The sequence below is a fragment of the Rhinoraja longicauda genome, chromosome 29 (genome assembly GCF_053455715.1).
Source record: "Rhinoraja longicauda isolate Sanriku21f chromosome 29, sRhiLon1.1, whole genome shotgun sequence".
Classification (NCBI taxonomy): domain Eukaryota; kingdom Metazoa; phylum Chordata; class Chondrichthyes; order Rajiformes; family Arhynchobatidae; genus Rhinoraja; species Rhinoraja longicauda.
Window position 1 is genome coordinate 10,487,492 of NC_135981.1, and position 27,139 is coordinate 10,514,630.

At 41.4% G+C, this 27,139-nt stretch overlaps 1 protein-coding gene across 1 annotated transcript in view; it reads left to right on the forward strand.

The window, feature by feature from the left end:
• LOC144607504 (protein Wnt-9b-like) overlaps positions 1-24,037 on the forward strand; it is a 31,676-nt gene extending 7,639 nt beyond the window's left edge. Inside the window, 2 exon segments of the mRNA XM_078424392.1 lie at positions 12,597-12,862; positions 23,084-24,037. Of these exon segments, the coding sequence (XP_078280518.1) occupies positions 12,597-12,862; positions 23,084-23,557 (740 nt within the window). The 3' untranslated portion in view covers positions 23,558-24,037.
• The last annotated feature ends 3,102 nt before the right edge of the window (positions 24,038-27,139 follow it).

A 27,139-nucleotide genomic window follows, 5' to 3' on the forward strand; every position in this document is an offset into this window, starting at 1 on the left:
TCTTATATTACCTTGTTTTTTACAAACAAAGTTTCTTATTAGATAAACAACATTAATTCATTATCAGCGCAATTATCAAACATCTCGCCTCTGGCGCTTCACCTGCTCAGTATTTGGGACATTGGACAATTCCATCCATACCTCTGGATGGGAACTGGTTGAAAATTACTTCAAGTGACTCAGTCTAGATGACAATTTGATCATAGTTCATGGTTTTATGACCAGAGTGCTGTAATTAAAAGATGGAAGTAGCTATTCCGTGTTGCCGAGATAGGAAGGATATGTCTGAGGCAATCAGAGCGGACACCTCAAAATGCTTTCTCCCAATAGCATGCACATAACAAATGGGCTTTTCCTCCCATCGAGCTTCCAATGCTCTCCTTTCTTCACCTGCCATCTCTGCTCCCTTTCCAATTACTCGCGTCTAACTTTATTTCACTTCATATAATATTCTCGAAACATGTTGCAAACTTAAAAATAACAAAACAAGGACTTGCTCCTTTGTATCATTCAGGACCTGGTAGCCGGTTTATTTTAAGTGCTTTAAATCCACAGAGCAAAGACCCTTGAGCAATCAAGGTGTCGATTTTACACGCCTTTTCCAGCCCTGCAATTATCTGCTTTACCTCGATTGAAGTTACTCACTTTCCTCCAAGTCAAATTCCCCTCCAGTTGATAATATTCCCTCCACTCTCTCACCCCTCCCCTAATCATTCCTATGGTCACAGTTGTCGTTAATACTTGCCATGCCCATTGATTCCACTTTGAAATAACATGTGGGCCAGACCAGAGCAAAACGTGATCTTCCCAACATGCCTGTTCCTAATCCAAACATGTGCCTTAGGAACATTGACAGAGCAAAGTGCACCTCTCCTTCACCGATAACGATACACAGGGGTCTCATCTCCTGAAAACAACATTTAAAAAATAAAAACAACTAATGCATCTCAGTTTAAAACAGACATATAACGATCCCCAAAGACATGTATTCAAATTTTGGAAATTCAGTTCCCCAAAAGTGTGGACATGGAAAGGATGGATCCAGTAATGGAAGTCTAGAACCAGAGGGGGCAGTCTCAGAATAAAAGGACTTAGCTTTAGAATGGAGATGAGGAGGGATTTCATTAGCCAGAGGGTGGTGACTCTGTGGAATGCGTTGCCACAGATAGCTGAGGAGTCCACAACATGGGGTATTGCTAAAGCAGAGATTGATAAGTTCTTGATTGGTAAGAGTGGAGAATGGGATTGAGAGAGAAAATAGATCAGCCATGAGAGAACTGTGGAGCAGACATATATCCTTCCTTTGTCCCGCCCCCCTGACATCAGTCTGAAGAAGGGTCTCGACCCGAAACGTCACCCATTCCTTCTCTCCTGAGATGCTGCCTGACCTGCTGAGTTACTCCAGCATTTTGTGAATAAATTAATATGTGGAGCAGACATGATGGGCTGAATGGCCTAATTCTGCAGATAGACACCAAAAGCTGGAGTAACTCAGCGGAACAGGAAGCATCTCTGGAGGGAAAGAATGGGTGGCATTTCAGGTCAGGACCCTTCCTAATTCTGCTCCTGTTTTATGGTCTGAACAACCAATTGTGTCCCAAAACCGCACTGAATCTCTCCCCCATCGAAAATATATATTTGCATCTGGAAACCTGACAGTAGTCAGTTGTTCCACCGGTCTTAATGTACGATGGATGCTGTCTCAGAACACAAAGGGCTTCTCCCTAACTTTGCTGTGGTTTAGCAGATTATTGAAACAGTATCACTAAAGTAACAGGTATAGACAGCAGCAACATGCCTGTCCTTACGGGCATGCAATTTTGGCAGCAATTATGAAAATGTTTCTATACTTAGTGAAGAAGTATTCACCTAACAGCTATAATAATTTAAGTCAGTGTATATTACCTCAATAGAAACTGGTTCTCCATATCAATTTCCCTTCATCTTGCTGTTTCTGAAGGGAATGACCTGGACAGAATGGAAATATTACATTACAATAGCAACTACACATCAGAATCACTGAAACCCCAAAACATTGTATGGATTATTTTTATGAAAGGCCATACATATTTTTTTCCTGACGATTCCTTCTCTATGTGCCATTCCATGTTGCTGAGATCATGCTATCCAATGCCAAGACCCTAGCCACAGCATGGCAAGGCCAAAGACTTAGGCACTCTGGAGCCCCTATTACGACACACACTGAGATCAGTCATCTCAGCGTAAACCAGTGTTTTGAACATCAAAAACAAAACAGCCGATGTTGTAAATATGGAATACAAACAGAAAATACTGGAAACATTCAGCAGGTCAGGCAGCATCTGTAAAGAAAGAGAAACAGTGATTAATAAGGAGCCTTCAATATGAAATGTTGTTTCTCTTTCGACATGTACTGCCTCACCCGCTGAGTGTTTCTGTTAAAGCTTTGCAATTGATATGGTAGGGGTCAATAAACCAACACCATCTTAAAAGGTGCAGTTAACAAACAATGGATCAAGTTGTAAATCTGATTATTTTCAGTCCAGTAATTTTCTGTTAAAGTACTTTGGGAGTTTAATGACTTCACTATTATTGTGTAAATGGTAGAACAAATTACAGGGAAACATTTTTCAAGCTAAAGCACAAGGGAAATCAAGCCCAAGTTTTGTGCAGTTTTGGTCTCCAAATTTGAGGAAGGATAGTCTTGCTATTGAGGGCGTGCTGCGTAGGTTTACTAGGTTAATTCACGGAATGGCGGGACGGTCATATGTTGAAAGACTGGAGCGACTAGGCTTGTATACACTGGAATTCAGAAGGATGAGAGGGGATCTTATCGAAACATATAGGATTATTAAGGTGTTGGACACGTTAGAGGCAGGAAACAAGTTCCCAATGTTGGGGGAGTCCTGAACCAGGGGCCACAGTTTAAGAATAAGGGGTAGGCCATTTAGAACGGAGATGAGGAAAAACCTTTTCAGTCAGAGAGTTGTAAATCTGTGGAATTCTCTGCCTCAGAAGGCAGTGAAAACCAATTCTCTGAATGCATTCAAGAGAGAGCTAGATAGAGCTCTTAAGGATAGCGGAGTCAGGGGGTATGGGGAGAAGGCAGGAATGGGGCACTGATTGAGAATGATCAGCCATGATCACTTTGAATGGTGGTGCTGGCTCGAAGGGCCGAATGACCTACTCCTGCACCTATTGTATATTGTCTATTGTCTATTGACACATAAGGACACAATGTGCTGGAGTAGTTCAGTGGGTCGTGCAGCATCTCAGGAGAACATGGATAGGCGATGTTTCATGTCAGTACCCTTCTTCATACTCTGAGATCTAAAGAACTCTGGAGGCTGAAGAAGGGTCCTGACCCGAAACGTTGCCTATCCATGTTCTCCTGAGATGCAGCCTGATCGGCTGAGCTATTCCAGCACAGCGTGTCTTATTTTGTAAACCAGCATCTGCAGTTCCTTGTTTTTACTATCCTGACACATTGTGAGATGTTCTAGACCAGCAAGATTTTGACTCACGTTAATCATATTCTCTATAAATAAAAAATCGATTGAAAGAACCATTTATTAACATTTTCATGTTTGCTTGTGGTTACTCATATTGCTTATTATAACTCTGCAATATTGTATCTTTTTTGCAACTCGATGTGATGATATTTTTTGTAAATTCTGCAGCTTTTTTTCAGATTATTTCTTTAAAAAATCAGATTGTGGTCTGTGATGCATTACTGCATTCTAGCTAAGGGCAGCATATACTATATATTTCCCTATTTTGTGGCTTTTAATGAAAACAAAGCAGATCAAAGTTTGTCTCAAGGGGCCAGTCACCAAGTCTTCAGGAACTTGGTGAATGTAGTGGAGCATATTACAGGAAAGCCATGGAAGGTATAGGTTTAGAATGCCAATTGAAGAAGATATATTTCCTAAACCAATCCTAGGTCAAACAGTCATATCCTCTGGTATCCCAATTTCACTCGACCAGATGCGACCACGTCCAAAAAGCTTTACACCACAAGCAAGACCTCTAACCATCTCCACAGTATTTCTTCCATTTATGTTTCCAAAGCTGGGACCAGCCATCAGGTGTCCCTGGATATAACCAATGTTTTTACATTTAACATTATCTTAGTGATAGTATGATTTTAATGTAGGAAAATTCAGTTTTGGATAGAAGGAGTTTGAGTCATATGCTCTGAAAAGTATTCCATGCCATATATTTTATGAACATTAGCCTATTGAAATGGTGGACTAGAATAAATATTTGTTGGTAAATATAATATAGGCGAGGAAGGCTCGACTAGCAGATGGGTGGAGTGTGTGACAAAAACTAGAGATGAAAACACTGGAATTTAGAAGGATGAAAGGGGATCTTATAGAAATGTATAAAATTATAAAAGGAATGGACAAGCTAGATGCAGGAAAAAACGTTCCCGGTGTTGGGGGAGTCCAGAACCAGGGGCCACATTCTAAGAATAAAGGGGAAGCCACTTAAAACTGAGGTGAGAAAAAACTTTTTCACCCAGAGAGTTGTGAACTTGTGGCATTCTCTGCCACAGAAGGCAGTGGAGGCCAATTCACTGGATGAATCTATAAGAGAGTTAGATAGAGATCTAGGGGTTAGCGGAATCAAGAGATGTGGGGAGAAGGCAGGCACGGGTTACTGATTGTGGATGATCAGCCATGGTCACAATAAATGGCGGTGCTGGCTCGAAGGGCCAAATGGCCTGCTCCTGCACCTATTTGTATGTTTCTATGAAAAGGAGACAAAAGGGTCTCATGTAAGGCGAGAACAGAGGAGTGAAATGTAAAACCAGAAGGAGGGATATAAGTGGAGGGGATGGGAGGGGAGGTGGAAGTGGGGCAGGATAATGGGGGAAATAGGTGTGCATGGGGATGGGGCTAGCAGAGGAAAGAGAGGCAGTGAAGGGGAGGGGGGCAGCTATTACTTAAAATTGGAGAATTCAATGTTTATGGTGTTGAATTCTATTCAGTTTTATGAAGGAAGCCTACTTTATCCTTGACATGTGTTGAAATGACCAAATTCTTTAAGAGTAGAGAAATGGGGCATACATTCTCACATTCCATAGTGGATCCAACGGCAGGTCTCAAACATAAAGGGATAGTATTTTAATTCATTACACTGCCCAGATTCTACCTCAGTCACGTGTTAGAAACAGTTGGGGAGCATTACTACCTGATTCTAGAAATCAGCGTTAGACAAGGTTGTGGATGAACGCAATGCATTTCATTATTTCATAACTTTGGGAAAGCTTTGGCGACATTTATAGAGTTAATTCAGTTAAAAACTCCACAGGGCAAAGTTGAGTAAATGCGGTAGGTGCTCATGTATTACTAACACAAGATGTAGCCAATAATATTATCCCTTGTGCATGTCTAATACAATTGAGTATGGCCTTGCACTGTGTGAATTTACTTCATACTACCTTCCAATCTTAGCAAAAGCCTGGCTGGTTTTGATTGCTCCAAGGTGGAATGTCCAGATTTTCCCTTTACTTGTCTGTGTTTCTGTTGTACATTTTCCTCTGCTCTGAGATTATTCGGTGCAGGTCAGTTGGAAAGTTTCCGGATTATGGTATATAAATCTCCACAAATGTTTGTAACATTTTGGATGGTCCAGAAGATTTTTTTTCTTTTGGACTTCTTTCTTTTTAGCTTTAAAAATAACGCTGAAGTTGCGGACAGAGGGAATCGTCTGTGTTGTTCTCTACCTCTAAGAAATAGACAATAGACAATAGACAATAGGTGCAGGAGTAGGCCATTTGGCCCTTCGAGCCAGCACCGCCATTCAATGTGATCATGGCTGATCATTCTCAATCAGTACCCCGTTCCTGCCTTCTCCCCATACCCCCTGACTCCGCTATCCTTAAGAGCTCTATCTAGCACTCTCTTGAATGCATCCAGAGAATTGGCCTCCACTGCCTTCTGAGGCAGAGAATTCCACAGATTTACAACTCTCTGGCTGAAAATGTTTTTCCTCATCTCCGTTCTAAATGGCCTACCCCTTATTCTTACAGTTAAATAGAAAACAAGCACTGCAAAATGCTTAGGAAAATGGGTTACAACTGTGAAATACACTGAAACTATATTATGTGTAGCAGTCACAAACTGGAACTTCAAATGCAATATTGTATTCAGTTGCACTCTCTGATTTAACAAGCAGTTGGCATTCAATGGCTCAGCTGACATGGGGGGATTGGACATTTGAATAAGGGACTGCAGAACAGTGATGGCCAATGAAATATTCCAACGAGAGTGAAGGATTGGAGTGGGGAGATTAAAAAAAAATCTGAAAAGAAAAGTAGAAGAAAGGTCAACCTTTAAAACATTCCAAATTGTCACCTGTGCCTGAGAAGGTATGATTATTTCATTATCCGATTAAAGACCATTTCTAATTTGGAATAATTCCAAAGCATATTTTGATGGTTTTATTTGGCAGTTTCAAGAAAGCAGTAAAAATATCTCTTTTATCTTAACACACATAAAAAGATTGGATTAAGAACCTTTGATTTGAAAACTCGTTCAGTATTTCTCCTTGGGGCCATTCATCAGCTATGATTGAGATGAACAGATTTTCGCCAAACCTTTATAAAGGAAGATTTGTTTTTTTCTCCAAGGACATCAGTCTGAAATATTAGACGCGAGTAGGCGGGAACTGCAGATGCTGGTTTAAACTGAAGATAGACAGAAAATGCTGGAGTAACAGTGGGTCACTGAGGCAGCATCTCTGGAGTGAAGGAATGGGTGACGTTTCAGGTTGAGACCCTTCTACAGACCCTTCTTCAGTCTGAAACTTTAACTCTGTTTCTATCTCCACAAACTCTAATCTGTTGAGTGTTTCCTGCGTAACACCTCATAACTTTAACTCTGTTTCTATCTCCACAAACTCTAATCTGTTGAGTGTTTCCTGCGTCTCTATTTCAAATTTCCAGCATCTGGAGTTTGTTTTTCTTTTAGTTGTGAAACAAGCCACTGAATGTGTTATGGTGGGTGGTGGGTTGAGATGGAGTGGGGGGGGGATATTAATAATTAATTACCAGCTATCATTTATTCTGCATCCATAAACATTAATTCCACCTTAGTTTAACAGTTTGCATTCATTTTGTGAACTGAGCCTTCTGTTCCATTTAATTCTGCTACAAGAAAGCAGGATTAAGATGTTACTGTGACATACCTGTTGAGAAGTTGTGCTATGATTCTGTCAAAGGTATGTCTGTATTTACCCCCCAGCACTGTAAGTTATTATCGGAAGCAGTATGAGATTTTCCCTGGCAGTAAGATAAATCCCTCTACTGTCCAGCTGTTGTGATGAAGCAGACTCTCTTTCATCATTCTTCTCCTCAAGGCAATGACTCATGCAATTCTATTGAAGCCAACAGCCCTACAGCCTAACCCTGCTATGTGATCATCTGTGCAGTGCGATTTAGGCTTGGGATGGCCTGGAATCTGTGTTGGATGCTGACTACAAGGGTGTTATCCAGTTAGGAGTGGCACTCTGCTAGTCATAGAGCTGCAGCCCAGTAGATGTTGAGATGCAATCCTCTTTATCCTTGCTCAGTTGCTGCCACGTCTTTGCATGGGCTGGCAGACATGCTGGGAATGGCGATTCAACCCTTTGGAGGTGTTCTCTGACCTTCGGCATTTTCAACAGTGAGTTTCACTTCTACCAGCAGAGTGGGTCTCTAACAAGTTAGATTAGTTAGAATGTTGGGCACATTGTCCAGGCGTTTGAGGAGCAACTATCTCGCCATTCTTGCTCAGGGGCACTTTGCACGAGGTTAGGGGTCAGTGGATAGTGATCTGGTTCAGGAATCCTTCTGGTTTTGTGTATCCTCCCTAGCCTGAGGACTCTGAGGTCAACCTTTGCACTCCCACACACCTGGCTGAGATCAGCCAGTCCTACTGCAACTAAGATACACTCTGGCAAGTTCCCGATCTGGAAGACAGACGTGTAACTGTTAATATATTTGCAGAAATGTATAACCAGGCCCCAATACATAGCAAAACTTATGAAAACGGAAAATTATTACAATAGAATGACAATTACTCTTTTGCATTGTCATATTTGAAGGAGGTGCAACAAAGTCCAAATCAACAGTTGTATCCGAATCACTATTCTTTGGGTGCAGTTCAGTATAACCATGCAGGCTTTAAAAGGATTTTACATTAACAGTGGCCTTAATTAAAAGACAAAAGAAATGACTATTGCTTCCTTCATGGCAATGCTACTGATATTCAAGAGGTATGTTGAAAGGTTCGATTTGCTTTATGATTGAATTGAAATATGGGAGATGATTTTTAATAAATTTAATGGACTTTTAAGTTATTAGAAGAAAACCAAATCAGAGAATCACCTCTCCAGATTTCAGCTGCATTAATGATAAAATGAGTTCAGGATAGTTTTCCATGCAAGCATAATACCTCCTTTGTAGTAAATCAAAGGATTCTTTAAAGACACAAACCCTATTTAAATTATTATATTTTAGTTAAGGGCATCCTCAGGGCTAAGTAAACAGGTTGTGGAATAAAGTTTGTGGAAACATGTGTTTATCTTCATTGTTTAGTTTAACAGCCCAAAGGGATAATATTGAGAATAAGGTTACAGGAAGCTAGCAGCTTATTGTGAGATTATGGTTGTGTTTTTGTTAGTAAATATTATCACTGTTGCATCTCCTCATTCTCAAGAGTCTGGATTGTGTATTTTCATTCTTTTTCCATTGAGGCTGCTAAACAAGACAAGAGTATTAGAGGGAAGATATTGGCATCGATAGAAGATCGGTTGAAATGGAGAAGACAAAGAGTGGGAACAAAGGTTTTTTTTTTCTGGTTGTCTGCGGTAACTGGTGTTTTCCGCTTGGGTCGGTGTTGGGCACCCTATGTTTCACGTTGTGTCTGAATGATGTGGATGATGGAATTGATGGCTTTGCGGTCAAGTTTGCAGATGATACGAAGATAGGTGAAGGAGCAGGTTGTGTGGAGGAAGCAGGATGTCTGCAGAAGGACTTGGACCAGTTGGGAGCTTGGGAAAAGAAGTGGCAGATGGAATGCAGAGTAGCAAAGAGTAAGGTCGTGCGCTTTGGTACTAGGAATAAAGGCGTAGATTATTTTCTAAATGTGGAGAGGATTCAGAAATCGGAGGTACAAAGAGACTTGGGAGTGCTGGTACAGGATTCCCAAAAGGTTAATTTTCAGATCGAATCAAGTGGTAAGGAAGGCAAATGCAATATTAGCATTAATTTCGAGAGGACTAGAATATTAAAGCACGGATGTAATGCTGAAGTTTTATAAGGCCTGGTCAAACCGCATTTGGGGTAATGTGAGCAGTATTGGGCCCTATATCTGAGGAGGGATGTGCTGCCATTGGAGGAGGTTTATGAGATTGATTCCCGGGATGATTGGGTTAATGAATGATGAGCTGGGCCTGTATTCGCTGGAGTTTAGATGAGGGGGGATGTCATAGAAACTTACCATATAATGAAAGGCCTGGATAGGGTAGATGTGGAGAGGATGATTCCACCAGTGGGAGATTCTAGGACCATAGGACACAGCCTCAGAATAAAAGGATGCAGCTTCATAAAAGGAATGAGGAGGGAAGTTCTTTAGCTAGAGGGTGATGAATCTGTGGAATTCATTGCCATAGAAGGCTGTGGAGGCCAAGTTGTTGGGTATTTTTAAAGCAGAGGTCAACAGGTATTTGATTAGTAAGTGTATCAAAGGGTTACGGGAAGAAGGCAGGAGAATGAGGATGAGTGGGAAAGATAGATCATCCATGACTGAATGGCGGAGTAGACTCATGGGGCCAAATGGCCCAAATGGCCCAATACTCCAATGACTTATGAACTTATGAACTTTATCTACAGTTTCCTTGAAACTGCTGATAAGCTGTGTGTAGTTCTACAGGTGACAGCCATATAACAGGCCTATTTTCATGAGCATGGCTATCGTAGCTAAGCCCTGTTCCCTCTACACCTCATACACATCAAACATATTTGATATGTGAGCCTGGGGGTAGAAAATGTGAGCAGAGACTCTGGCTGATTTTACCCCTCTCCTCTGATCAGATGTGGCACAAGGCAGTTCATGGAGTCATAGAATCATACAGTGTGGAAACAGGCCCTTCGGCCCAACTTGTGCACACCGGCCACCATGTCCCAGCTATTCTAGTCCCACCTGCCGGCGCTTGGCCCGTATCCATCCAAACATGTCCCTATCCATGTACCTGTCGAACTTTGTCTTAAACATTGGGATAGTCCCTTCCTCAACTACCTCATCTGGCAGCTTGTTCCATACACCCACCATCCTTTGTGTGAAAAAGCTACCCCTCAGATTCCTATTAAATCTTTTCCCTTTCACCTTCATGCAGTTGTAGACACAGCAGTTGCTTCCCTTCTGAGATTGTATGCCTCAACACCAACAAGACGTTGGGGGCATCATTGAATCTTTTTAATCAACTGGCTGCTGGAGGGCAAAAACCCAGGTTACAAAAGTGTTAGTTTCACTGCAAAGATATATCCTTAATGTATTTTATTTTAAAGCCTTTTAATCCTTTATAGCTGATGACTTTGTAATGGGATTGCTAACTTGGAAAATTAAATGATTCTAATTACCCTTTTTTAGAAGCAGCATTTAAGACCACATAGAAGATTAATATGTCAAATAATCAATACCTGGAAGGGAGATATGAATAATAATTTTATTAGTTGTTTCTAATAAAAGGTCAGAAAACATAACTGTAAAACTCAAGCAATAGGTTTAAAGATTAAAGGGAATGGAACTTTTCTCTTAGAGAACCAAGGCTGAGGGATGATCAAAAAGAGGTCCTGAAAAGGCTTTGTTAGAGACAAGGTTTCCAAAACTGCGGGTGATAAATATAACATAATGTCTAATTAGTCCAATAAGGAATTCTGGAGAAACCTCTTTAACAGGAGAATGTTAGAATGTGGAATTTACCATGTAAAAACATTGTTGAGGCAAATAGCATGAATGCATTAAGGTTAGTTGATCTGTGGATCATAATGAGAGGGTTCAAATTGTGGAGTCTACTCCGCCATTCAGTCATGGGTGATCTATCTTTCCCACTCAGCCTCATTCTCCTGCCTTTTTTCCGTAACCCTTTGATACACTTACTAATCAAATAACTGTCGACCTCTGCTTTAAAAATACCCAACAACTTGGCCTCCACAGCCTTCTATGGCAATGAATTCCACAGATTCACCACCCTCTAGCTAAAGAACTTCCTCCTCATTCCTTTTCTGAAGGTGCATCCTTTTATTCTGAGGCTGTGTCCTATGGTCCTAGAATCTCCCACTGGTGGAATCATCCTCTCCACATCTACCCTATTCAGGCCTTTCATTATATAGTAAGTTTCTATGAGATCCCCCCTCACCTAAACTCCAGCGAATACAGGCCCAGCTCATCATTCATTACCCAATCATCCCGGGAATAAAGTGTGGAAGATCCATGTCTGATATAACACCACCACTAACTCATTGTTGGAACGGCATGTTTTGGTGCATTAACTGTATGTAATTTTAACTATCAGACACCAGCCAAGTGATAGTACCCATGAAAGACCTGGTATATTCTAGTGACTTGGGGTGGCATGGTGGCACAGCGATAGAGTTGCTGCCTTTCAGTGCCGAAGACCTGGGTTCGATCCTGACTACGGGTGCTGTTGTCGAGTTCGCGTTCCTGGTCTGATAGATCTGGCTCTGCGTTCCTCATCTCCACACTGTCTGCACAGAGTTTGTATGTTCTCCGTATGACTGCATGGATTTTCTCTGGGTGCTCCGGGTTCCTCCCACACTCCAAAGACTCCAAAATTGTAAATGATCCCTAGTGTGTAGGATAAGGCTGGTGTACGTGGTGATCACTGGTCGGCACGGACTCGGTGGACCAATGGGCCTGTTTTTGCATTGTATCTCCATCAGAAAGTGCACATTTAAAGGCACTCAGGGGGAGAAAGGTAATCAGGGATAGATATGGAGGTTCTTAGAGTATTGCTGAGCTGAGGGAGCCTGCTTTGGAAGGAACAGAAATAATGGATAGGTTTATACAAAGCTTGAGACTGAGGTGTTGAGAATAAATCATGCTGATGCTGGATTTCTAATATAAAAACAGGAAATGCTGGAAAAGCACAGCAGGTCAGGCAGCATCTGTGAAAAGAGAAACAGTTAATGTTCCAGCTGAAAGGCTCTTCCTCAGAATGAGGTGTTGCTGGCCTTGGCGAATATAGGATGATGTGTTCCTGCTGTAATGGCTGTTTTCACTGACCACCTGCTTAATTTAAATACACATTAATACTCTCTTTAAAGAGTTAGTAATGGTAGCAAATCAGATGATTGCAGTTCCTGTCTAAACTATCAGTAAATTAGCTGAAACAAAACCAAAGCCATGCATTGCTTGTTCGTTTGCTGTAGAAGCAGGGGTTACATCAGGGAAAAGGCATCTGGGGTCAGGAGGAAGAGATTGATTAGCCATGGTTGAATGGCGGAGTAGACTTGATGGGTCGAATGGCCCGATTCTGCTCCTATCACTTATGACCTTATGAACGTAAACAACCTTGTGTGAATAATTTTATTCCTTCTCTTGCAGGGTTTAAGGAGACTGCCTTTCTGTTTGCGATTTCTTCAGCTGGACTCACCCATTCACTGGCCAAGGCTTGTAGTTCAGGCCGCATGGAGCGCTGCACCTGTGATGAGTCCCCTGACCTGGAGAACAAAGAGGCGTGGCAATGGGGCGGCTGTGGGGACAACCTCAAGTACAGCATTAAATTTATCAAGCACTTCCTGGGCCAGAGGAAAGCCAGCAAGGACCTCAGAGCCAGGGTTGATATGCACAACACCAACGTGGGCATCAAGGTGAGGCATTGATAATTATTCATGATTGGATTCATAATTATTTATCGAGTTGAGATGTATGGATACATACAGGGAGGGGTCTGAGCAAAAAAACGATCACTCTCTGGTCAGGGAACCTGGAGTCTGTTGTTGTGTGTCAATGCTGTTTAGAAACCAGAATTCTCCTGTCGTAAAGTTGGGTGCAAAGTAAACGTATCAAGTTCTTACATTTTAAATAGCTGAAAGCAAATGAGAAAAACTCTCTCAAAGTTAGCAGAGGAATATCAGCGACAATTTTACACTTTCCTTTACACTTTCACCGTCATTCTTTCTTTCTTCTTTTCGTATGTCAACGACAACATTCAAAAGTGGCAATTGGTGCTTCAGAGTACCGTAGTTAACGCTTTGCTGCAAATGTTGCCAGTTCTGTAGGACTACCCAGGGTGGACAACAAGGACATAAAGCAGCTCCCACCCCAACGTCCTTCTGTCTTTCTGTTTGCATAACATTCGTGAAATTCTGTCGTGATATTCTTCTCCTGATACCATGGTGAATCAGCTACCATTTTCACCTTTACCATGTGATCCTTTGGGACAGTATAAAGCAGGACAGGAGAATGTACACCACAGGAAATGGTAATTGAGGCTCACTTTCCGCAGTTGTAATATTACATTATTTTTCCGTTTCTTTACTATGGTCCAGAAATGATTTGGCACTTGGACAAGCACGTCAATTGGTAGTTTGTGGTGAGTCCAAGTGGAATTCCTTCAAGGGCCTGCCATTGAAAGAACCTGTTATGCGTGAACTCCAAAGTATTGTTTACAATGGATCGGGTCCTGCACTATTTGCCTTTTCAGCAAAGGATAACTGGTAGATCTTATGTGTAAGAAGGAACCGCAGATGCTGGTTTAAACCGAAGATAGACACAAAATGCTGGAGTAACTCAGCAGGACAGGCAGTATCTTTGGAGAGAAGGAATCGGTGACGTTTCGGGTTGGGACCCTTCTTCAGACTGAGGGTAGATCTTAGACTGGTTCGGAGGAATGAGGGAGTTCAGGGTTAAACAAAGAGTTATTCACAAAATGCTGGAGTAACTCAGCAGGTCAGGCAGCATCTCGGGAGAGAAGGAATGGGTGATGTTTCGGGTCAAGACCCTTCTTCAGACTGAGGGTCTCGACCCGAAACGTCACCCATTCCTTCTCTCCCGAGATGCTGCCTGACCTGCTGAGTTACTCCAGCATTTTGTGAATAAATCGATTTGTACCAGCATCTGCAGTTATTTTCTTGTTAAACAAAGAGTCCCTGAGATGGGAAGAATTGGGCTCCAGGTGATTGTTTTGATTGTTTAGCAGTTTGTCAGGATAACGTCAAAGTTATATTGTGTTAGAGTTAAAATTTCTTGTCTTTTCACTATAATCCCCCTTGCAATAAAGACTAACAGACCAATCTACATTAAATAGCCTCCAAAGTGCTGGACACAATGGCACGGGACTTAGATAGGCAGTTCTTCTTTAATTAACAATATAGCTGGGCATCTGAATAACCCAAGCTCTTTTATGAGTGGCTGCGATAATCTATAACAGCTGCAGGGAAAGCCCAGGAGGAAAATCATTTAAAACAAGACACAAGGTGCCCGAGTAACTCAGTGGGTCAGGCAATATCTCTAGAGAAGATATCAAGAAGATATCTAGAGAAGTCTGAAGAAGGATCTCGACCCGAAACGTCACCCATTCCTTCTCTCCTGAGATGCTGCCTGACCCGATGAGTTACTCCAGCATTTTGTGATACTGTAGTGGGTCTGAACGCAGCAGGAATCAGGCAAGACGCCAGGTAAGGATTAACAATAACTTTAATACAGCATCAGAACATCCACTCTCTTCAGTCCCCCGCATGAGTAAACTCTAGCCCCTTCAGGCAAACGCCATAGCACCAGACCCCTCTACAGTACTGCCCACTCAGTGCCGAGGGGAATGACCCAGGGAGTGGCCTAACCCCCCCTGCCCACTCAGTGCCGAGGGGAATGACCCAGGGAGTGGCCTAACCCCCCCTGCCCACTCAGTGCCGAGGGGAATGACCCAGGGAGTGGCCTAACCCCCGGGTATCGCCACAATACCTTCGATTTGTACCAGCATCTGCAGTTATTTTTCTACACATCTCTAGAAAACATGATAGGTGACATTTCGGGCTGGGACCCTTCTTCAGACTGATTGTGGTAGGGGGGGAGAAAGTTGGAAGAGAGGCGGGGGCAGGACAAAACCTAGCGTGTGATGTATTCAAGAGAGAGTTAGATACAGCTCTTAGGGCTAACGGAATCAAGGAATATGGGGAAGAAGCAGGAGCGGGGCATTGATTTTGAATGATCAGCCATGATCACATTGAATGGCGGTGCTGGCTCGAAGGACCGAATGGCCTACTCCTGCACCTATTTTGTATGTTTCTGTAGGTGGATACGGAAGAGAGGGATTGTGTCTTATTTTTGTAAACTAGCACCTGCAGTTCCTTGGGTCAACAGAAAGTCATTTACTCTTGCGATATTTTATTTAATAATCATTTTCTGAACCACGCACACACACAAATATTGTGCTTCACTCTAGAATTTGTAGGTTTATATCACTTATATCCTTGAGTCAATTCTTTTACCAGGTACCAACAACTTCTCTCTGAATTTGCTGTGTCCCTGCCAAGTAATAGCATTTTTACAACCGCTTGGTGCATGTATTTAACAGCCTCTGTATTCTATAGCAAAATCTCCCTCTTCACCTTCTCTTTTCTGAACCTGACTTCAAGATCGAGGGATCAAGAATATTTATTTGACATATGAACCGGAAAACTTACTTGCTGCAGCTTGCTGTAGAAAACACAAGAAGATTTAACTCTAACACAATACAACAACAAATAAATATAACATAAATGATCAGATGTTCAAAGTAAATTAGACCACAATGGTGCAAAATCAAAGTACGCAGGTCAACCATAATAGTACAATGTCTGTAATCGTTTGGAGCTAAGGTAGGGTCGTGGTTAGAATTGTACAGTATGCTTCAAAAACCCAATATAGATAGATGGGAATAAGCTGTTCTTGAACCTGGAGATAGTGGTTCTCAGGTTCCGATACTATCTTCCCAATGGTAGCAATAAGAAATGAGAGTGGCCTGGGTGCTGGGTCTTTGATGATATGTTGTTTTCTTGAGACAATGTTTCCTGCAGATCACTTTGATGGTGGGGAGATCAGTTCTTATGATGGATTGGGAAAAGCCCACCATATTCTGCAGCTTCCTTTGCTCTTGAGCATTTGAAGTAGCGAATCAGGCCGTGATGCAACCAGTCAATATGTTCTCCACTGTGCACCTGTAGAAGTTCAATAGAATATTCACCAACATGCCAAATCTCCTCAGACGTCTGAGGAAGTAGAGATGTTGATGAGCTTTCTTTGTGATTGCATCAATGTGCAGGGCCCAGGAAAGATCTTCAAAGATGCATAAGATCACAAATGATTTTAATCTGTTGTGGTGGTTGATGAATTGAAATGGGTCCAGGTCATTTTTGAGGCAAGAATTGATTTGCATCTTAACCAACTTCTTGAAGCGTTTCATCACGATGGTCGTACGTGCTACCATTCAGTAGTTATTGAGGTATGTCACCTTGCTCTTCCTGAGCACTGGTATTATGGATATCCTTTTAAAGAAGTTGAGGGTCATGAACTAGTAGTAATGACAGTTTGAAGAACTCCTCAAAATGGAGCCAGTTTATCCATGTAGATACGAGAATGCAGCCAGGTACACGATCAGGACTGGGTGCTTTCCAAGAGTTCATTCTCATCATGACTCTTCTGACATCGACCTCGGTTTTGGAGATCACAGTGTTGTTGGAGCTGTGGAGACTCGTAAAGATATATCATCATCATCATCATCATATATATACAGCCGGAAACAGGCCTTTTCGGCCCTCCAAGTCCGTGCCGCCCAGCGATCCCCGCACATTAACACTATCCTACACCCACTAGGGACAATTTTTTTTTTTTACATTTACCCAGCCAATTAACCTACATACCTGTACGTCTTTGGAGTGTGGGAGGAAACCGAAGATCTCGGAGAAAACCCACGCAGGTCACGGGGAGAACGTACAAACTCCTTACAGTGCAGCACGTGTAGTCAGGATCGAACCTGAGTCTCCGGCGCTGCATTCGCTGTAAAGCAGCAACTCTACCGCTGTGCTACCGTGCCGCCCTTGTTATCATTGTTCTAACTTTTGAAATGAGCATAGAAAGCTTTGAGCTCGTCCAGGAGTGATGCATCACTGTCACTTGAGCTCGTCAGTCTCACCTTGTAGGAAGCATTGGCAAGACCTGTCACTGTTGCCGAGCATCCGTTTGAGCCACCAGTTTAATCCCAAAGTGTCCCTTGGTGTTTGCAAAGGCCTTCCATCTAGATGTTGTAGCTGGACTTTTTGTATGAATCTGGATTGTCGGATTTAAACGCCATAGTTCTGGTCCTCGGTAAATTGCTGTTTCACCCAATGCTTCTGGCTAGAGAACACTCGCATAGTCTTGATGAGAACACACTCCTCCACATATTTTCTTATGGAGTCGGTAACAACCATGGCATGTTCGTTCAAGTCCATTGATGTGTTCTTGAACATCTCCCAGTCTGTCAAATCTAAGCAGTTGTGAAGTTGCTCCTCTGCATTCCCAGACCAGCTCTGTATAATTATCTAGGTTGGAGTGGCACTCTTCAGTTTCTGCCTAAATGCAGGCAGAAGCAGTACAGTCACGTGGTCCAACTTGGCAAAGTACGCACAAGGGATAGAGTGACATGTGTCTCTGGAGGTGGAGTAGTAGTGATCAAGAGTGTTTGATCCTCTGGTGCTGCAGAAGATTTGCCGATGGTAGTTTGGAAGCTACCATCTAGCTGTTCAAGCTGTTGAACTTTCTTTAGAATATATACTTTAGAGAGACAGCATGGAAACAGGCCCTTCAGCCCACCAAGTCTGTGCCAACCCGCCATCACCCCATACACTAGCACCAGCCTACAGACTAGGGATAATTTACAATTTTACCAAAGCCAATTAACCCACAAACCTGTACATCTTTGGTGTGTGGGAGGAAACCAGAGCACCCAGAATAAACCCACGTGGTCACAAGGGGAATGTACAACTCCATACAGAGAGCACCTGTAGTCAGGATCCAACCAGGGTCTCTGGCACTGTAACTCTACAGCTGTGCCACTGTGCTGCCCCCTGGCCATGGTGGAGATGCTGTTAGGGTCAGCCATCTTGTGCTTATTGACCATGGCCTCTAGTTCCTCAAGTGTTAGCTGAAGGTCTGCCTGGGACGGGATGTAGACTGCAGTCATGACGATGGAGGTGAATTCCTTTGGGAGGTAGACAGGATGTTACTTCACTGCATCATGTTCCAGGTGGGGTGGGGGGAGGTGGGGGAGGTGGGGGGGGGGGGGGGGGAGGTGGGAGGAGTTGGACAAGACCTCCACGTCTGAACACCACAAGGAGCTGAACATGAGGCAGACGCTGCTGCCTGTCTCTTTTCACGATGATGCTGTCTTGTAATCAAAATGCTGTCTTGTCAAAGAAACCTTTGAGCTGGAGAGCTTGGAACACAGCCTTCCCTCAAGTTCCTTTGGGAAAGCAATCTATCTTCCCTGAGGACCGTGCAGACACACAATTCCAGAAACACAAGTTTTAATTCTAGTACTTGCAATAACACAGCACAGTGGCATAGTGGTAGAACAGTGCCAGAGACCCAGGTTCTATCTTGATGATGAGTGCTGTCTGTACAGTGTTGGTACACTCTCCCTGTGACCACCTGGGTTTTCTCTGGGTGTTTCTGTTTCCTCCTACACTCCAAAAACGTACTGATTTGTGGTGTGGTGGATGTTCATGTTTAAAATTTATTTGGGTATCTTGTTGCTCTTTATTGGTATGACTGTAAAATCAAATTCCTTGTATGTTGCCAAACATACTTGGCTAATAAATTACTATTATGATTATTATGATTATTTATTTGTAGGTTAATTGGGTTCAGTTAAAAAAATTGTAAATTGTCCCTAGTGTGTAGGATAGTGCTTGTTTTTTGGGTAATCGCTGCTCAGCATGGACTCACTGGGCCGAAGGGCCTGTTTCCTCACTGAATCTCTAAACACCATGGTCTGATCATGGGACCTTTTGTTATTGAGTCATATAGTCATAGATATATAGAGCATGAAATAGGGTCCTGCACCGTCTGCACTGATGAACAAACACCCATTCATGCCAAACCTACACTAATTCCATTTTATACTCCCCATATTCCATCAATTACCCCGTCTCAATCGGGTAATTTACAGTGTTCCATTAGCCCACCAACCTGCACGTCTTTGGAATGTGGGAGGAAATTGAAGTACCTGGCGGAAACCCATACGGTGACAGGGAGAACATGCAAACTCCACACAGACAGCACCCGAGATCAAGACTGAATGCGGGTTGCTGGCAATGTAAGAGAGCTATTCTCCTGTTGCACCATGAATAGTGTTTTGGGCCACCATTCTTCTTTCATCCTCCTTGAATGTGGACATGGTGGGGGGAATTTGTATGCCTGCAGATCATATTGAAAGTTCAAAATGTTGTTTCATTAAAATGAATGGACTGATGAGCATGTTGATCATCTGTGACTGAATGTGGGATCCTGGCATGTCCAGTCCATGTGCATGCGTTCATAAGATCTACCCCTTTAACCTGAGCGATGTGAACTTAAAGGATGAAATAAGGTAAAGCCTGACAGCATGGTTTCTGATTACTGCACATTCTTAGATTTGAGGAATTGCTGTTCTCTGAGGAAGTGATTGTTTTGTAAGTTTGATTTGGCCTTTCTCTCAACTCTTCTCAGCACACACAATGCATGGTCTTGAATTGTTGTCTCCCCTGTCAACAGTTCATCTGGTAGGGAATTGCAAGTTTGAGTGTACTTGCAGTTCCGCAATTCTACTGCTTGACAAAACTACCGGCGTTGAAAAACAAATTTAAAAAGAAATAACATTTTAAAGGCCTTGGAAATTGTCAGTAAATCATACAGAATCCCTAAGATCCTTGATTGCTGAATTAATTGTGTTTGACCTACATGGTACTGCAAGAAAATTGCTGTTACCTCACTGACAGGGACTCACGATCAATCTAACTCTTCACTGTTTACACATCATTTTCTTTTTAGAAAGGAAAGTAATTAAAAGAAGTACAACAAACATAAAGCTCTTCCAATTGACAAGATTTATTGGTAGCAGAAAATGTTCCTTTTGGTTAAATGATCCTGGTTTATAAAGTATCTGTTGCAAAACCCACCATGGGAATCTCATTTGTCGGAAAATAGCTAAAAATTGTGTCACAATTACCAAAATATGTTTTAATCTTTTTATATTAATTGTAGCTACCAGGTCCCTTAGTGCTAATATAGTTGGAGGCAAAGGTTAGCAGGTTAGCTGCCATCCTGATAAGAAACATTGCCTGCAGGGTGTTTACCCTCTGAATGCAAAGGATTGCAAATAAGGAATTAGTCAGGATAAAGCATGTTTATGCAAAGAGAGTAAAGCATTGCAATGCTTTTAGGAAACCAGAGATGATCACTTAAGTATTTAAAGTTAACCAGATACCCCAATAATTGGGATAAGTATTGCACACTGACTCATCAAAGCTATACCTTTTCGAGCTGCCCTCATCTGGAAAAAGGTAAATCTTTTGAAATTTCACTTAAATTACAATTAGATTTTTGAAATAATTTTCTTCATCGTGTTTCATTCAATGCAGTGCTAATAATTTAATGCCTTGGTTAAAATTGCAGCCAAAGTCCTGATGAACAAGTTAAGCAAAAGGTTGATCAAATTGGAAATGCGTAATTATCAGACCTATTCAATTTTAGGAATTACGATGCTAATTTCACTTTATGCTAAATTATGATGCTAATTTCACCAGCTATTTTTTTAAACCAAGTTTAAGAGGCTGAATTATATTCATAAAGCATCTTGATTTTATCACTGTGCTCCTTCCATTTTCCAAACAAATTACAACAAAATAAACATATGCACTATTCCCAATTTATGAGATGTCAATCCAGATTATGAGTGGTTTAATGCTCTATTGATTTAATTAGAGTGAAATGCTCTGAATCAAATTTTACTGATAACTGTAGACTGAATTTAAATACAAGGTAATCAATTTAGAAAGTCCAACTGACTGAATCAGTTGAGGCAAGATGGTTTAGGATTTAGTCCAACTGAATTTGGAATTTTTGTAGAATCAAAATTTAGACATTTATGGTTGGAAGTTGAAAAGAAAATGCTCATAAAACAATAAGGTGTCACTTGTCTTGTTTAAGCCCTATCTATCATCTTGCAAAATAATAACAATATGTTCATATTTCATTGATCTGCCGTTATTTGTGCTTGCTAAATTACGTGGAACTAATTGTCCAAAGATTGAGTACGTTATTTATCCGACAGATAGCGAGCATTCATTTTCATCACAAATATAAAATTTGATTAACTGTAAATTTCTGAGTCCATTTTTACTTCAATTCATGCAAGTTAATTCCAGAAAAATGGAAGAATAATGATCAGCATGATCTAGAAATGCAATAGGATCCTATTTCTCTGTCATGTAAAACAGGTGCAACTATCTTGATTGTTTGGAAGAAGCAGCGTGGAAACAGGCCCTTTGACCCACTGAGTCCACACTGACCATCAATCACCTAGTTGCACTTATCTCATTTTTGCATCCACTCCATGCACACTAGGGAAAATTTGTAGAGGCCAATTGACCTACAAACCTGCATGGCTTTGGGATGTGGAAGGAAACAGGAGCATCCGGAGGAAACATACGGTCACAGGGAGAACGTGCAAACTCCACACAGACAGCACCCGAAGTCAAGATTGAACCGGGCCTCTGGAGCTGTGAGTCAGCAGTTCTATCATGCTCACCATTGCACCACCTTCAAAAATCTCTTTCTGAATGTGTGAGTTTCCCCTAAGTACCCCTGTCTCCTCCCATATCCCAAAGATGTGCTAGGAAGTTAATTGGCTATTGTAAATTAACAAATGAGCTGAGGAATTTCATTGTAGATGATTGTAAATTGCTCTGGGTGCAGGAGCACTGGGTGGGGGTGGGGGTGGTGTAGGAGCACTGGGTGGGGGTGGGGGTGGGTGTGGGTGCAGGAGCACTGGGCGGGGGTGGGGTTGGTGTTGGAGTTGATGGCGATGTGTCGGGGAAACATGGGATTAGTGTGGATGGATGCGGAAGTGGTGGGCTGAAGGATAATGAGTATCTCTACAGTGTCTCTAAGTCAGTGTCTCGCCTGAGTTTCCCCGGTGTGGGACGAATAAAGGAATTTATTATTAGTTCGGGACACTGTACCAGGAGTTCTCTAGATGTTCTGTCATATAGACATTACAAAGAGTACAATCAGAAATGCTCTTTAATCTATTGAGCTTTCTTCTTCACACATCTAATTATGAACTTTTAATTGATCTGCGGGAGATGAATAACTTAATAATAGATTGAAGTTGGAGAATTTGATACAATTCTTTCTTCTCATCGAAGGTGATTCAATAAAAAACTCATTATGTCTTCCTGACAGAATCTAATCTAATCTGTTAAATTCCCATGATCCCAGCAAGCTTGTAATATTACATTCAATATTTGATCATTTCATCGTGCCCAGCACTGTACAACACTCCAGCCCACCAGAGGGTCACCAGCCACAGTATAGGGAGAAGGATCTGCATTAATTATCTAAATGACCTAAGGAATGACAGATAGGTTTATTGTAGATGATTTTCAGGTAATCTGTACATTAAATTGTATACAGTACAACATCTGTGATTTGATGCTATGAATTGATGAAGTTGCAATACTGTTTGTTCTGATATTCCATTTTGAAAAGCACTATAGTGTCAACTGCAACATGGAATACAACAAAGCAGACCATTAAAGGACACAAAGTGCTGGAGTAACTCAGCAGGTCAGGCAGCACGTCTGGATAACATGGATAGGTGACGATTTTGAGAAGGATCCCAACCCGAAATATCACCTATCTGTAATCTCCAGAGATACTGCCTGACCCGCTGAGCAACCCCCGAAGTGTGCGTCCCTTTGTGTATTAACCAGCAGCTGCAGTTCTTCGTTTCCATAAAGTAGTCCATTAATGGCCACCGTGCATTGTTCAGCTATATATTTGTCTATTTAAATGATTTCTTTCTCTTCCAGGCTGTGAAAAGTGGTTTGAAGACCACTTGTAAATGCCATGGTGTATCTGGATCCTGTGCTGTTAGAACCTGTTGGAAGCAGCTCTCATCTTTTCATGACACGGGCAAGCTTCTCAAACTCAAGTACGAAACAGCCGTCAGAGTCCACAGTGTCACCAATGACGCCACAGGTGAGACTGAGCTCATCAGTCCCAAAAAGCACAGTTATATTTTAAAGAACCACATCCCAAGGACTACAGATCTCGTTTATATGGAGGACTCCCCAAGTTTCTGTCGACCGAGTAAATATTCACCTGGAACTGCAGGCAGGGTGTGCTCTAAGGAGACAAACTGTGAAAGTATGTGCTGTGGGCAGGGTTACAACACCCAGAGTCTCCTGGTACACAGACCCTGCCACTGTCAAGTGCAGTGGTGCTGCTATGTGGAATGCCAGCAGTGTTCTCAAAGGGAGGAGATCTACACTTGCAAACACTAACAACAAGAAGATAAGGCAACAAGAGAAACACGGTGGTGGAAAGAACACGGCATTGAAATGACCAGTTATGCTGTGGTTTGTGCCTGTTGCTCTGACAGTCATATAACCCCCGAAAAGTAATATTTTAGAGCTAAGCCTTATTGAAAATGTACAATTTTCAATTCAGTTCAGTGCATCTTTACTCAGATGATTTCAGCTGAATCAACATCTATCCGAGCTATAGAGGAGTGGAAAGTAGACTTTGGAGTTTCAAGTTGACTGGTATAGCAGGTAAAATTGAAGGAAGCTCCGTATGACTCCTTCATTTAAGTTAAAGAGTGACCAGTAAATAAACAATGGTCCACAATGGTCATTTCACTAATTAAATATGGTCTCCTTCAAAGTGTGGGTGCAGTGCTGGGGACCAGGTGAAACTACTTGTGATCTTTTGGCCAGTTCTATAAAGTGTGCAAACAAAACATCCTGTGGTGTAGGGTATGAGAGGGAATGTGTAACTTCCTGTGCCCATCATTGTTCAAAGGAACCTTCATCTTTCAGTCAGATTGATGGAGTATCGTCATTTAACCTTTGCACAGGTTTTGAACCAACATGCCCCCAGGTTAGCATTAACCTTTCTCCAGGTTTGTCCCTAAGTTCCTTCCCCTTTTCTGCCGCTTAGTCATCTACATGGCATTCCGTGAATGAAATATATACACACTTGCAATGTTCTTGGAAGCTACAGATTCTTCAGCAGTCAGTCGTCACTAATCATGGGGGTGATTTGATTGCGTTCACATAATTTCTCGAGTTTTTAGAAAATTAATCATTATTTAACAGAGTATCATTTTGGTGAAAAATCCTTCGGTCTTTAACTGTCAGAAAATAAAAAATATATTTTCTGCAAGCACCTTGATTCAAACCTTGTAGTAATGGCTGTAGCGTTAGAATGAATACTTCTGCATCTTAAAAATAGGGCTTTAAACTATTGTATCACAGACTGAACAGTAAACAGCATTAAAGTTGGCTGCTATCCACTGACCATTTCACTTTGTTCTTCAAATCTTTTCTCTCATCGCATATTCTAACAAGATGCCATCAATACATATCCATGGAGATTCATTTGCCATCAATACACATTCATTGGAGATATCTTTGAAATAATTTCAAATAATTGGTGGTTTATGAACCTAATCTCAATTTATTACCATTGTTCCAGTCATATACTGAATGCAAGGGAAGTAGTGACACTTTGTGCATCTTTCATCTATTCACTTAATAAATCAGTGATATCATGATTACAGATAGGTTAACAAAGCTAATCATATATGAACAAGATTGCTGCATTTCTGACAATTAATGTATGTTATTTAATATGTAATTGGTGCATGTTTATAATTATTGATCTTTATTCTGCAAGTTTTATGGACTACTGTAAAAAAGTTTATTTTTTAATCATAACTGGAATAGGTGCATTTCTACTAACAGCCCTATTTTGGGAAATTATGTTGGATATGAATACTAATGGTAACTTTGCAAAAATTTGCATCAAGGTGTACTTTTACTTTGATATCTACCTGGCATGTAGCAGAGGTGTATAGAATATGAAAAAGTATTTTGTGCATCGATCTACTGACAAACGCAGCAGTAGTTATAATCTTCACATGGTTATTTCATTTGCTAAGCACTCTTTTGTACATCAACTTATTTTACAGTTATTAACTGTGGTGCAAGAGGCACTATTGTCACATTTGGAGAGAGGTAGCTGAGCCTAACATTATCCATCATGTTAGAGAGCTATGGCGTGGAAAACAAAATAAAACTTGCGGTCTAAAAAACAGAAATGAAAAATAAAAATAAATCTAAAGCAAAGCCAGAAGATGTTGGGCACACTCAGCAATTCAGGCAGCATCTGTGTGTATATGTGCAGGAAGGAATTGCAGATGCTGGTTTAAACCAAGGATAGACACAAAATGGCGGACTAACTCAGCGGGCCAGGCAGCATCTCATTTCTTCTGTCCAGTGATGCTGCCTGTCCCGCCGAGTTACTCCAGCATTTTGTGTCTATCTTCAGCATCTGTGAGTGCTGTGGAGGAAGAAACGGGGTCAACTTTTCCAGTTGAAGATCCTTAGGCAGAACTGACGTTTCCGAAGAAGGATATTCGGTTTGAAATATGGACTCTGTTTCCCTTTCCACAGATGCTGCCTGACCTTGCTGAGGGTTTCCAGCATTTATAGTTATTCCGGGAGTGTTTCCTCAGTCAGCCTCGAGAGATCACAATTCATATACGTTCTTCTAGGGATCTCTGGACATCTGCAAAATAAATCTTTCAAAACTAACTAAAAAAATCCATTGTTCTCATTCATTTCTTTGCTCAAATATAAATTTGGAACTGTGGCCCTCAACAGAAATTTGAAAAATTTGATAGTATTTTTGTTAGTAAGGGTTGTAGAACTGAGATCTGTAGCTGGTGTTCATATACACATCAGCTTTAGCATGACTGTTTGGAAGAACTTCATGAAGGGAGCTGATGACTGGCCTGGATTCTTTACCATTGTTTTAGGGGAAGATAAATGAGAAGATTCTAATAAAATCCACAATATTGGAATTCCTTTCGCAGATTAAAAGGCAGAAGGCTTCTATGATCTCAATTAAGTCAACGTGTTTCCCACTAACTCTAATGGTCGAGCAGTACTTGGAGATCGGGGATGACATTGTGAATGCATTTGCTTCCCTTTGATACCGTCAGGAGTTCACTGCAGATCATTGAAAATGTAATTCAATCAACGGTAACCATGAGATTAAAATATGAACCCATCATGCTGGTTAGCATCAACTATGCATAATGAACACTAGATCCAGGTGTTATGTTTTGGTAATGCATTTATTGGGGGTATAGCAGCACTTTATAACTTAGCGGGGCCAAAGACAATAGGTTAAACACGGTGAAAGGATGACATAGGGAAGATGGCAGAAGCAATGCTGTGGTTGATGAAATTATCCCTGGCTATTGAAGTGTAGGTAATAGCTTGAGATTGATTGAACAATATTTAGTCCAGGTTTTTTTTATCTTGGAGAGTTAGGCCAAATGGTTTCCCAAATTTGTGCTGATCCTAGGTTTGCACAGCTACTTGATCAATGCAATGTTAAAGTATTTAACAAGAATACATCCACTCTAGAATGAATCCTAATGGGAATGAGAAAAAGGTCATCCTTGATGCTTCATTGGCCATATGTTGATAATTTCAGGCAATATCCCTAAGAATTCCATAAGAGGAAGTCAAAGGCCTGAACTACCAGTATGTTTCCTTCAAAACTCCTCAATATCAGATTACAGTGAAAGGACATTCCCACTTCTCATTTTTTTGTTGGCATTGGCTCATTTAAATCATTTTCTAATCTGATTTCCACTTTCTTTCGCCAAACTATTTTAGATTTTTTTACAATATCATATATTTCTCAAAATTATTTTTAAGAAATGCTATTGTATTGGCTCAGTAGTCAGACTTTAAACATTCATACTTATTCCAATCAATTTCCACTATCCTTCCAAATTATGTTTCCTTAAAAGCTGTATATAAATGGATATTTAGTTAAAACGATTC